The following is a 13,968-nucleotide window of genomic DNA, read 5'->3' on the forward strand; positions in this document are numbered from 1 at the left end:
TTAGAACAGAACAGAGCACAGTCAAGGCTTCTTTATTTGTTTTATGATGAAGAACAAGTAATTTTCTTCAAAAATTCTACTTTATTTTCAAAGCATGCGCTGCTTGTGGCGAACTGAGGTGTCATCAGCACAGTGCTTTATACTCTGATAAAGCACGCTAATTTGAACCAATCAGAGCACTTGTAAGAATGTTTAAAATTATTTGATTGGTTAATGAAACAAAGGCTTGTCAAAACATCAATCAACTGGAAAGTGACTTGACAGAAATCACGCAAAATTCGAATTTACGGAAAAACAAGTGCCTCAATGTTCGGTTTCAGTGCGTAAAAAAGAGCAAAAATGAGGATCTAAATAATTAAGTTCAGTGAAAACTGGCCGAATTGTTGCTTATGAAAACCTGCACGTTTTCGACGTGACAATTGGAAAACAAACTGTTCAATACTACCCAAGGAAAAATTCAGAATTTCATCTGCCATTTCTGCGGATGATGGCATGAGCTTTCGTTTGTTCCGTGCCTTGTACTCCCATAAAGCACGCTGTTTAAACCAATGAGAGCGCGAGTTATATAGAAACTTTATTATAAATACTAAGAATGTGTTTGAAATTCTTGTTGCATGTAATTAAAAACACTACTATGTGGAACATAGAGGGTAACAATTACATGTAGGTACTAAACAGTTTTGCTTTGATTGAGTCAGATTGAGTGTTCAGCTCAGGTTTCTTTTCTTGGATAAAGAGCATTTCGGGAATTAAGCATTCAAATTTCTCACAACATTTCTTAAGAATGGTAAATTGTTCCTGAAGATGTTTGTTCTTCTGATTGTGGGCGTCACGCAGGTGTTTTCCAATAGCAGAGTGCTTGTGTTCCTCAATGCCTTGGAAAAGGTGTCGGCAAGTATAGCCAACATAATCCGCATCACACATATCACATTTGAATATATAGACAACGCATTGTTGATTTATTAACGGTAATGAAAGGTAGTTTGTTGTTGTTTGCAACTTCCATTGTGAAGCTGATTGCCGGGTGTGCTTCGTTTAATGTTGTGAAGAAAGCCGTAGCAGTTGGAATATCTTTTACCGCGGCTAAGGTGTCATCCATGTATCTCTTATAAAAATCTCTTATAACTTATCCTCGCTTTCTAGTTTCTCCTTGAACGAATACATAAATGTGTTCACCATGAGTGGCCCTAGGGGTGACCTCATCGCTACTCCATCAATTTGTTCATAAAGACTGCCGTTGAATTGAAAGAGTTGATGTTTTGTAGCCACTCGTAGAAGCTCAACAAGGTCATCCTGGGTGATGTTAAGGTTGTGTGTCTCATTGAACCAATTCTGAGTGAAGGCCTTGTTCGCAAGAATCTGAATGGTTGCTTCTAGGGTCATGTTCGTGAACAATGCTGATACATCATACGATACCAAAATATCGTCCTCGTTGAAATCCAGCTCGTGGATCTCTTTGACAGCAAACTGAAACACGTCATAGATGGTATGGTTGTTAACAGACAGGGGTTTCAGTTTCTCATCAAGCCATTTAGCAAGAGCGTAGTTATATGTCCCTGTGCCAGACAGAATTGGTCTCCTCACCAGTCGCTCTTTATGTGCTAGTCTGGACCCTTTCTGGCAGACAATATCAGCGATTTGTACCATACTTTTTAAAAAATTCTCCAAACTACAGAATCAAGATGTTTCTCTTTCTCCAACAATGGGGTGGTATTGCTTTGGCGGTCTTCCCCTTGTCCTAGGTCTTTCCAAAGAAACTGATTTAAATTTTGTTTCATCGTTTATAAAAGCTTCACTGAGTAACAGAACGTATCAATAACTAAACTATCAATAAAGAAACCAAATAAAATTTGAGGGGGGATTGGGGCGAATTGAAAGGTTCAATAACAAATATGGCGGTTCACGACATACTCGGAAAGGAAGTCACATCAACAATCTTTCTCAGGAAGTGAATTGCAAGTTATCTAATTGACAATTATTTTCAACAAAAAAAGTTTTTTTTAGACGTTGGCGAACTGACATATAAGCATTGGCAAACTGACATTAGACGTTGGCGAACCGACTTCATACGTTGTCGAACAGGTTGTTGGTGAACTGACACGTTGGCGAAACGACTGGTTACCTGGGCACGTCACTCTAAAAGTTGATTTCTTAATTTTAGAATACAAATTCCTAGTTTAAAATCCTGAGGTAAGAACTCGACCGTTCTTATTTTAAAGTTCTCAATTTAAATAATTGTTCTCAATTTAAGTGAATTTTTTTTTAAAAGAGAATGGTTTAAGTAAGAAAAATTATGGACATTTTCTTATTTCAGGAGTCTTGTTCTCTTGAAGTGATGCTGCTGCTCTCTCAAATTGAGCATTCTTTCCGTTCTTAAATTTAAGCTTTAAATTTGAGCAATATATGTGAAAATATCCTCTTCACTTAGTCTAGTTCACTTCCAGTTCTAGGTAGAAGTAATTACTGACACGAAACAAATATCACATTTCCTTTATTGTGAATTATTCGACCTCTCGCAAAGTCGCACTGTGAAATTGAGCGGTGTTTGGCAGGTTGTATGAGGGTGTTCTATTGATTTCTGGGTAGCTGCATTGAAATCCGAAGTTGGCCTCTTGTTTTGTTTCCAGATCAGTTATGGAACTCAGTCGTTGTCAAGTCTTTAAGTGCCCAATTTCAAAGGGAATGTGAACCTACATGTTCATGTATCCAAGTAACTTTTTCCTTTGTACAGTCGGTAATTCGGGCAGTCGATGTACGCTGTTCTTCGATGGTTGTTATTGTTTTCACATGACATTTGGCAGATTTTCTCTTCTTTGTCTTTCTTTCCTAGCTTGCATCTGTTTCTCTTTTATTGTTGTTTCAATTTTCTTTTCTTGCATCGCGTATTTATCTTTCTATTCGCCAAATAACTTTGCTGTCACTCCATGACAAGAACTTTGCCTTTTCAACAGTAAACAACACATGTTACATAGGTACGCAATGTGCACAAAACTATTGTGGCAAGTTTCACAGCTTATCCATTAGAGCTGAATATTGTGTTAATCAGTGGTTAGCATTTGTCTATTATACTGTGTTTAGGGCTGATTGTGTTCTTCATTTGCCACTGAGAATTTACATGTACTTGCCAGTTTCTGAGGAGTTGATGCGTGGAAATTCAAAAATGCAATATTATTCTCTCCAGCCCAACTGCATCTCTCAACTTTCAGTAGAATTACTTGGACCTTTATATTGCCTTCACCATTCAAGTTTTCAAAAATCTGAGCAGTTATTTGACACTATTATTTTGTCATGATGTTTGTCTAATTATTTTCACATGATTGATGACTTTGTTGTTAAATTGTGGCCCAATTTCAAGAAGCAAAGGAATCTTTAATGAGTTCTTCCAACAATTTGTTACCAGTCGTGTGCCAAAAGAAATGAGTTGATTATACCAAGATTATTTTTTTCATCCTGTTGCCAAAGTTTTTTTTTGTATGCAACCTGCTAAAGTTTTCCTACTGTATATGAAATGTGCAAGCCAGGGCTCAATGTTAACAGTTGCCCACTTGTCCATGGCAACTAAAAATCTTCTCAGGGCAAGTAAAATTGGGATATTAGTTGCCCTATCAGGTAGATGGAATTTCTGTGAAGATTGAAGATCAACATATAAAGCAATTCAGAAATTTACTCTGCTTAGTTTCTTCTAAAATCCAACCTGAACTGTACTTTTTAATTTTACCAACACAGAAAACACTTACTTTTCCGGACTACAATCATGTACAAAAGTGTTGAGAAGGTAGCTTCATTTTACAGATAACCCCCCTTCCCCTTTTCAATGTTGGGTTTTTCAGGGAAAAAATTATGGTGACTTTTCTTACCTGAAGAGCTCCAACATTGAATATGGGGGAGGGGGACCACAAGATCATGGTATTTCCTAAATACTTCAGCCATTAGTTAGAAAAATCGAGTTAGGTGTGAAGTGAACTGATGCCGACAACCTTCCCAACAACTTTTGGCCATGATTGTAGTTGGCTTGTCTGACTAGACAAATGTTCTACACTTACCGGTTACTACACCGTAGCTAAGATTACACCTTTGAACTAAATCAAGAATGAAATGAGTCGATAAAACCAATCTTGAGTTAGCATAATTTGGCTTTCATTTGGTTTGTTTGTACATGTACCCTTTTCACAGTTAGTTATTCTCATTTGCATTACAATTTAATCCAATGTGGATGCGAGGCAATTTCGGGTTAAAACTACAAAATAGCCTGAAATTGCCACACATACATGCTATATTATAATTATTGTAATGCAAATGAGAAAAACTAACCGTGAAAAGGGCTATTGCCTCCAAAAATGTTCCCCAGGTACAGATTTTTTTTAACTTGCCATACAGTAAAGCAAAGATCAACTGCTGCCCAAAAAGCAGACAATGAGGGGTGACTGTGCTTACATGTATGTAGGAGATAAGGTGCGGTGAATACCATGCAATTTTAGAAACTTCCTTTCTTTACAAATGTAGTTGTAAGAAATCTAAGTTTGCACTATCAGCAATAAAAAAAGCTACATTAGTGGGGTGCAGGGATGGTGCAGTGGTGAGAGCACTCGCCTCCCACCAATGTGGCCCAGGTTCGATTCCTCGACTTGGCGTCATATGTGGGTTGAGTTTGTTGGTTCTCTACTCTGCACCGAGAGGTTTTCTCCGGGTACTCCGGTTTCCCCTTTCCTCAAAAACCAACATTTGACTTGTTGTGTTAATTGTTAATTTCAGTTTACAGTGTCCCCAATTAGTGCTCCAGTGCTAAATCTACTAGGCACTTAAATAAAGTTCCTTTCCTTTCCTTTCCTTTCCTTTAGTGAAAATTAGATCATGTCAACATACTCATTTGAATACACTTAAGTCTGTTAAATAACGTTTTAATTAAAGCTGGTGTTGTTTTTTGAGGTAGAATAGGCCTTTAAAATAATATAATTTTACTTTGGTTTTGCCCATTAGGTATTATTTGAAGATCAGAAAAAAAAAAGAATGTAAATTATTTTCAACTTCTTTGGTGCAGGTTTTTATGTTTTTTGGTCAAACAGAGAAAATTCAAATAGGAAGCGATTGACGGAAAGATAAATGGGGGCTACAGAGTATCCAGGACAGAAGCAGCCATCTTTTTGCAGTCACCTTAACATGACACATCTCTGACATGTCCAAGCTTGTTAGATACTATTTGCGTCACATTCCCAAAACTGCACGGTAGCAATGGGTGGAAGCATCCTTACTGTAGCTCTTTTGGGATACAAAATAATATTCTTCAAGGAACTTAACTGTGAGGCTTTGCAACCAACTTTTAAAACTCATTGTGACCTCTGTAGTTTGTGAAGCTCTTAAGCCACATCCAATTAGACGAAAGAACAAAAATACGGAAAATATTCACTTACGACTATTATGCATACTTCCCTTCAGTTGACTTTCTTATTAAGTTAATAACAAGAATAATAAAATTATTGTTATGATTTAGAGTGCTTGAGACCACATAATACCAGTGCCAAAACTATTTTTTTAACATTAGAGAGAAAAGTTTCTCCTTTTCAGATTATGGCCTCCAACAAGGCATTTTTTGTGCCATTCCGCCTAACTGGAAACTGCTCCTCAAAGATGGAGAGAATAATAATAAACAGGGGCCTAGACATCTTTTCGTACTGTTGTAGGCCTGTCTCTTAATTAAGGCCACACCATGAAAGAGCTTTTCATTTCAAGGCTTTTAAAATTACGATAATGAAAGTTAAGTAAACAAAAAAATTGTAGGCCCAGGCCTACAGATTTAAAGGCTTGCTACACCCCTAAGTGCCTATGAATTAATTTATAATTACCTGCCTACTCCCCACCCCTCCCCCTCCCCTCCCCCAACAAATGAATCTGAGGGTGATACTTGTCCTAGCTTCTTCTACTCTTAAGTACAATGACCTTTTCAAATCCAAATTAAGTTTCTTCCAGGCAAATTATCACCACTTGTAAAACAAGGACAAATTTTCTCATATTGGGGTTCTACATGTAATTTTAAGATCACACAGAATTTGTTTTAAAGTAAGAAAAGTTTGTCTTATTTTCAGCCTCTAATTTTAAGATGACACTGAACCTTAAATTTGAATTTGAAACTACATGTAAGCTAATTTTTCTTATTTTAAGAACATACGAACTCGAAACTAGAAAGGGCATTCTTAATTTAAAATTTATTGTTTAAAAGTAAAAAGTAAAGCAACCATATTCAACATCGATAACTCGTAACTGTAATTCAACTGACAAACCTGAGGTCGACGGTGCGCTCATTTTACTCCCCCCATCTCCATCAGTGCTCTTTTTACAGGTATTTAAAGCTACTTAGGCTACACTGAAAGGAAAGAAGTCGAAACAAGGATGTGAGATCTGGGAATCGAACTCAGGACCTCTTGCACGAGGGCCGCACACTAACAGACTGTGCCATCCTTGTTCCTTAAGAGTGTACCACATAACAACAACTTGCGGTTCCTTTGCTTAAAGTGATTGTCCTTTCTTTGAAACAGCGCGCACGCTAGAAGTCCAGTCCAGCTGTCCAGACAATACATGTCAATTACATCAAGTACATCCCCACTCGACTTACACTCGCTGAGAAAATATTGCTTCAAGCACCGAAGGTAAGAAAAGTTGTGTACTATATCTTCAGTGATATACACTGTATTAGTTTCTTAGTTGGTATAATAATGAAATAAATGGGTGCACCCTCTTGCCTTTGCTTATTAAAGAAGTGTGACTCGCATGCTTCACAAATTGCTTCATGCTTCGCAATCAATTCTCATGCTTCGCAATCAATTCTCTGCCAGTTGAGGGTGGTAAAAAGAGTCAGTGAGGAAAGGTCTTGATCATACTTCTCGGAAAATAAAGTGGCCTTTTCACATTTCTCGGCCAATAAAGTTAGTATTTCTCGTTTCCCGGAAAGAAAACAAATTTTCGCGCCCGAAGTTGGCAAAAATTAATTGAAAACTACTAGTGCCATGTTGGATCACAGTGGCGTTCTGGCATCTACATTTCAGCCAATATGGAAGAGTGTGGGTCATGAATTACTTTTTAGTTACGCAATGTTTTTTGTAACGCAGCGAAGTCTCCTTGTTAGTACATGTATGTTATAATTATATATTCTGACATTTGTCTTGCAAATACATGTAAGGCACACTTCATCACCAAGGCAAGATAATTTATGCACATGTACCGGTAAAGAGACGACAAGATCATAATTCAGGGATCAAACTTGGCGGTGGTCTACTAGCCAAATACCAGTAGATTTTAAATATTGGCTAGTGGATTTTGCTCATTTACTAGCCATCTTGGCTACTTAATTTTTGCATCTATAAATAACGTAAGCCTTCAAAATTAATGTTTTCAATATTTTTTCCTCATTAACAATTTGCATGAATAAAGGAAAGAAAATTAATTATACATTAACTTCTTACTAACCGAGCGCGAGGGCCGTACTGGGGACCGAGGGCCAATATTCCCCAGTACGACTCGAGCTAGCTCGGTTGGTAAGTAGCTTATTGTATGGCTTTTTAATTACCTTTTGCTTTGTTTTTGCAAGCCCGTAATCGGCCCGTGGGCATTACGGGAGAATAATGCCCTACAATTCAGTCACAATTAGCCAATCAGAGCGCGCGTAATATCGGCTACAAACACAAGCCATATAATAACTAGACCCTCCGTGAGGGTACACTGGTTTGCCTGTGGTATGTGCACCGTTCCAGACAATTCATTAAGACCATTTAAGGGGTCACCCAGAAGTCATACCAGCAGAGGCCCTTCGGCTCACAGGTCCTCGCACGTTCGTACGACGAAACAGATCTGTCCTTGCGTAATATGTAGCTCTAACAGTGCACGATATTGTTTTGGTATTGTCTATCTTTTAGTAGTGCCATGGAAGAAGTCTTGCAAAAAATAGCCTGAAAAGACATGTGGTTACTAGCAAAGTAGTGCACAAATAAATCGCAAAATCGAAAGTGACATGACCGGAATTCAGTGGGCGCCGTGATTAAGTTACCGCGGCATGTTTACTTGCCAAACAGTGAAGCATCTGTGTCAAATGATGGCAAGATACCGGGTTTTCGTAAGTTTCTTTTTCTGTCAAGTGTTATAAAGTTTGACAATAAATGAGCGAATTCAAAACAAAGATCACAATCGCCCACCATTGTTTCTGCAAAGTCAAAAATTTACTCTCCAAGACGAGGTTATTTATCACCAGGTAATTCCATCATTTTGGAAATAGCAGCTACTTTATTATTCACCGGCGTCACAATTTTTCGCTGATTTTGGGGCTCATTTTGTTGAAACTCAAGCACGCTTCCAACAGACCTGTTTATTTTCATGAAACCTTTCCTGCTTACAGAGCAATACTAAAAATATCCTCCCGTATCACGTTTCAACCTTAAGCTCGAAAATTCAATACACAACATGATATTATAATTCACAAAGGCAGAAAATATCACAGAATCCTTTTCCTGCGAAACATTTTATTGAAACAAACAACATAAGATGCACTAAAACGCCATTCGCGTTGCAATGACTTTCGACGCCATTGCTGGTTAACGAGAATAACAAACTCACGAGGCAGAATGTATATTTATATTTAATTAACTTAGCACAACAGAAAAACGCTAACCTCATTTTGACACGAAAATGCTTTACTATTGCCATAAAAACTATCCAGTTAAGCTCGCATATTATAAAACATGATGAATTCATAAAGGCCACCTTTTCCAGCGAACAATTTTTTGAAACAAACAACATATTTGCTCTTAGAGGCGAAAACTTCTCCTATTTCATTGCGTGCGTGAAGACAAGAAACTCAATCGTGTCAAATTACCATGTACTTCAGGTTCAAACCCTTTCCTGAAGAACCTTTTCCTTGAATAACAAGAAAATGCTTTACTATTGCCATAAAAACTATCCAGCACACATATCATAAAACATGATGAATTCATAAAGGCCACCTTTCCCAGCGAACAATTTTTTGAAACAAACAACATATTTGCTATTAGAGGCAAAAACCCCTTCCTATTTCATTACGTGCGTGAAGAGAAAAAACTCAATCGTGTCAAATATGCGCAATATTACAACAAACTAAAATTTCAGGATCAAACCGTTTCCATAAAGAACCTTTTCCTTGAATAATGAAGCACAAAATAGACGACAAAATTTCTTTCAAATAATTCTTGGCTGTGACAATGCCAATTTTTTTTTACCTGAAGACTGTGCAGAGTTGATCACAGATCCACTTAAGGTGTTCGATTCGTTCTCTGTCTTTGTTGAACCCATAACTTACCAGAGAATTTTCCATTTGGTTTCAGTGTTCTGCATAACAGCACACTTGGCAAAATCTTAGAAATGCAGCTCACTTTGATTTCGGCTCGACGGGCGACAGATTGTTGTCGAAGTCCATTACTCGTCGCTTTTAAGATTCCACCGCCTGTCTTGTTCAGTATCCAAATGACTTGCCATTATTGAGCTTCATAAGGGTATATTTTGTTCAAAGATCCACTAAAACGCCATTCGCGTTACATGACTTTCGACGCCATTGGCGGTTAAGTTTATCATTCTACTGTGTCCACCACAGAAATCTACGCATTTCCCCTACCCTCTCTATCCTAAGAAAATACGAGCAGAAGGCTCTATGCACAAAGATAGCACTTGGCAGGGGAGTGACAGGCAAGACTTTTACCGACACGAAAAAAAAAAAGAAAAATAATAAAACAAATAAATCCCACCCACTTTCCGACTGGGATTGCCATACTGGCAACCCAGTAATAAAAAAATAATCCTTAATTCGGTGAAGAGTTTAGCGCTTATTCACCGCCATCTTGATTTTGCTTATCCAGGGAGCGTTGGGCGTCTACCCATGATGCAAAGCTATCAAAACAAAAAAACAAAAACAACATTATTGTCTGCCATCTTGAAATGCAAATCTACGATCACCACGCTTGATAGTCATGGATGTTAGAGCATTTCTGCCCTCAAAAGCAGCTGAATCATCTGAGCAGGGTTCAAATCAAACAACTAAAACTCCCACTCGCGAAATTAACAAGCAGTTTTCTAAAAGTGGTCCACTGCATTTCGGGTCGGAAAAAAAGTTGCCCTCAAACTGTGCTTGTTTAACTATCTTGGGTCATAAGTAAGTGCAATGACTTTAGTTTTTGGAAATACCTGAAAACATATTTTTAGAGCCAACAACAATCAGAGCCGCAAAAGGCCCAAATTTAAGCGTGCCTAGAGTCGAAAATTGCTGAAGTTCATGAGATCGCTACTCGAAGAGCACAAAATAAAACAAAAAATCATTTTCATTTCCATGTTCCGTGGTCTTCCAAAGATGTGGAATGTGTGGTAATTTTAAAAGAGGCTCATAAAAATTACCGCACTAAGTCTAACACCCGTTTGATCGATGAAAACATGCCAAAGTGCCCTGTTTTCGCTGCAAACAGTGAAATCCAGATGATCCACACAAAGCTCTTCAAGTAGCGTGAAACGCTTAGACAAATAACTCGGAAACGATGTACCTCACAGACTTGAGAACTGGAGAGGTGGTTAAAGGATTTGCTCCCTACAACTTTCCAAGTTATTGGCCTTTTTCAGTGAACGATTTTGAAGTTATTTTCTTGTTGCATGACAGTGTAAACGATACATGAAGTGAAATATCATACCGCGCATCTTAAGTTCTCCATTCACGCATAACCACAAGTCCTTGCGCCTTTGACCAATGTAATGTGTTCTTCTCCCGACTGGAGAGCTGCCTCGATTGTTCGCTCCAGCTTCACTCACTGCAGCTTCAATAAATAGTGTTTCGTTTCCGGACCGATAATTTGTTAGGGTGTTTGGGATTAAGTACAACAACTGGATTTTGAGGAGGACAATCTCTTACCATAGGCAACCACGTTTACACTCACGAGGCGTCTGGTTTTGTATTGTTTTTGTTTTCTTTTTTCTTTTTTTTTTTGGAATAAGGGTTCTGAGAAGAGTAATATTATCTCCACAAAATAGGGTTTGGCAATTGATTTAGGTGATGGAAGTGACCAGCGTCTACAGTGTCGATAAAGAGACTATGATATAATTATATAAACTGTAACTTTCCAAGGATGGTATCAACATTTTTTCCGCTTTTGTTTTATTTTAGTGCCTAATGAGCAACAAAAATGATGTCATAATCAGTTTGCGCGAGAAGCGAATTCCTGAGAGAATTCCAACAAAATGGGGAAATCTAACGGAACTTAACGAAGCGAATATTGGAGATACGCCTAAGGAGACACGAAAGAAAAACTGGAGAGAGGGCTTATGAATGCCAGCAGTGTGGCAAGTGTTTTAGTGACGCAGGACGAACAGTCTCTAAGAGGAAAAGAATATGGCAAGTGGTTTAGCCAAGCAGGAAATTTAAGGGAACATGAAAGAGAGAAGCCTTACAAATGCCAACAGTGTGGCAAGTGTTTTAGCCAGGCAGGAAATCTAAGGGAGCATGAAAGAGTCCATACTGCAGAGAAGCCTTATCAATGCAAACACTGTGACAAGTGTTTTTCCCAAGCAGGAAATTTAAAGAAACATGAAAGAGTCCATACTGGAGAGAAGCCTTATAAATGCCAGCAATGCAGTAAGTGTTTTAGCCAAGCAGGATCTTTAAAGACACATGAGAGAGTCCATACTGGAGAGAAACCTTATGAATGCAAACAATGCGACAAATGTTTCAGCCAAGCAGGAAGTTTAAGAAAACACGAGAGAGTCCATACTGGAGAGAAACCTTATAAATGCAAACAGTGTGGCAAGTGCTTTCGTAAAGCAGGAAGTTTAAAGAAACATGAAAGAGTCCATACTGGAGAGAAGCCTTATGAATGCAAGCAATGCAGCAAGTGCTATAAGGGAGCAGAAAGTTTAAAGAAACATGAAAGACTCCATACTGGAGAGAAGCCTTATGAATGCCTACAGTGTGGCAAGTGTTTTAGGCTAGCAGAAGCTTTAACGAAACATAAAAGAGTCCATACTGGAGAGAGACCTTATGAATGCCAACAGTGTGGCAAGTGTTTTAGCCAAGCAGGAGCTTTAAGGACACATGAGAGAGTCCATACTGGAGAGAAACCTTTTAAATGCAAACAATGCGACAAATGTTTCAGCCAAACAGGAAGTTTAAGAAAACACGAGAGAGTCCATACTGGCGAGAAACCTTATAACTGCAAACAGTGTGGCAAGTGCTTTTGTAAAGCAGAAAGTTTAAAGAAACATGAAAGAGACCATACTGGAGAGAAGCCTTATGAATGCAAACAATGTGGCGAGTGTTTTAGCCGAGCAGAAAATTTAAAGAGACATGAAAGAGTCCATACTGGAGAGAAGCCTTATGAATGCAAACAATGTGGCAAGTATTTTAGCGAAGTACGAAGATTAAGGGCACATGAAAGGCTCCATACTGGAGAGAAGCCTTATGAATGCCTACAGTGTGGAAAGTGTTTTAGGCTATCAGAAAGTTTAAGCAAACATAAAAAAAGATTACATACTGGAGAGAAACCTTATCAATGCAAACAATGCAGCAAGTGTTTTAGCGAAGTAGGAAGTTTAAGGGCACACGAAAGACTCCATACTGGAGAGAAGCCTTATGAATGCCTACAGTGTGGCAAGTGTTTTAGGCTAGCAGGATGTTTAAGCAAACATAAAAAAAGATTACATACTCTAGAGAAACCTTATCAATGCAAACAATGCAGCAAGTGTTTTAGCGAAGTAGGAAGTTTAAGGACACACGAAAGACTCCATACTGGAGAGAAGCCTTATGAATGCCTACAGTGTGGCAAGTGTTTTAGGCTAGCACAAGCTTTATCGAGACATAAAAGAGTCCATACTGGAGAGAGACCTTATGAATGCCAACAGTGTGGCAAGTGTTTTAGCCAAGCTGGAAATTTAACCCAACATGAAAAAAGATTACATAGTGGAGGGAAACGTTACGAACATAAGTAGTGCAGAATGCCTTTTCGCAGCAGGAAACGAGTGAAAAAAAATGAAAAAGCGTAAGGACGTTCTGCAATTACAAATGAACTGTAAGTAGAAATCCATCACCGCTGCACCAGATGAGAGCATCGTTCAAACCAGGGTGAAAAACACAGATGCTGGCTTTGCCAAGAATAGCTGAGCACCGAGAAGCTTCTTCTGGAACGCTATACGTACCAAAATCATGACTTTTGTGGATCCGTCAACTTAAGCCACTTTTGGTTTCCACTGAGAAAATTTGAAGGTGCCTTTTAAATTAGTTTGAAAACAAAGTGATAACAAGTACGCCAGCTTCAGTCTTTACAGTGTAACAGTCCCACATAACATCATGACATTGAAACTCCGGGGTGTCACTGATTTTGATTATGTACCACGTTTGTCTGATTTTCAGAATGATTCAAGTTTGTTTATTTATTTTTGTCAATTTAATTGATGCAAAAAAATTAACAAGTAAAACGACAACAACAGACATCAAGTTATTCTAGCCGATCGGCGGTCTCAAGCGTTTTATTCCTTGAAATCAAGTTTAAAAAGGCTCTTCTAGTTGTACAATGGTCGGAAAGCATTTCAGTAGCTCGTAAACCAATTTGCAAAAAACGAGAGACTTGCCCTAGGTACTGTAAACAAACAATCTGATAACATCACTTGCCGCTTCAAAGGTTAATCTGCAAGTTACTTCCAATAATTTTCAATCAAACGTTGAAGTTGTCTAGTATTACCATCAAAATATCATTCAAGAAAAATGAAACTGTCAGAACTCTTCCATCAAATAACTTGAAAATAAACTTGTGCTTTAGCTCGAGTCACTTGTCATATGTGTGGAGGAAAAACAATGATTCAAATAAACGTCAAACATGTTCGTCAACAAGACGACGAACGTCTTAGGCCGCACCTGCGCATTAATTAACACCCACCTTTTACTTCCGGTCGTCTTCCTCCCGGTCGTCGTTGTGGTTGCTTAAG

The 13,968-nt window shown here is 38.3% G+C and overlaps 1 protein-coding gene across 2 annotated transcripts in view; it reads left to right on the top strand.

Annotated features, from left to right (window-relative positions):
• LOC138006644 (zinc finger protein 420-like) overlaps positions 1–13,807 on the top strand; it is a 16,270-nt gene extending 2,463 nt beyond the window's left edge. The window contains exons 1-3 of one of the 2 annotated variants that reach the window (XM_068853106.1): positions 4,372–4,452; positions 6,531–6,641; positions 11,159–13,807. In XM_068853106.1, coding sequence (XP_068709207.1) covers positions 11,317–12,975 — 1,659 coding nt within the window. In that variant the 5' untranslated portion in view covers positions 4,372–4,452; positions 6,531–6,641; positions 11,159–11,316 and the 3' untranslated portion in view covers positions 12,976–13,807. Of the gene's footprint in view, positions 1–4,371; positions 4,453–6,530; positions 6,642–11,158 lie in introns of those variants that run through there. The other variant, XM_068853105.1, reaches the window with a different exon arrangement.
• Positions 13,808–13,968: the final 161 nt, after the last annotated feature.

This window comes from Montipora foliosa, chromosome 6, assembly GCF_036669935.1.
Source record: "Montipora foliosa isolate CH-2021 chromosome 6, ASM3666993v2, whole genome shotgun sequence".
In the NCBI taxonomy this organism is placed as follows: Eukaryota; Metazoa; Cnidaria; class Anthozoa; order Scleractinia; family Acroporidae; genus Montipora; species Montipora foliosa.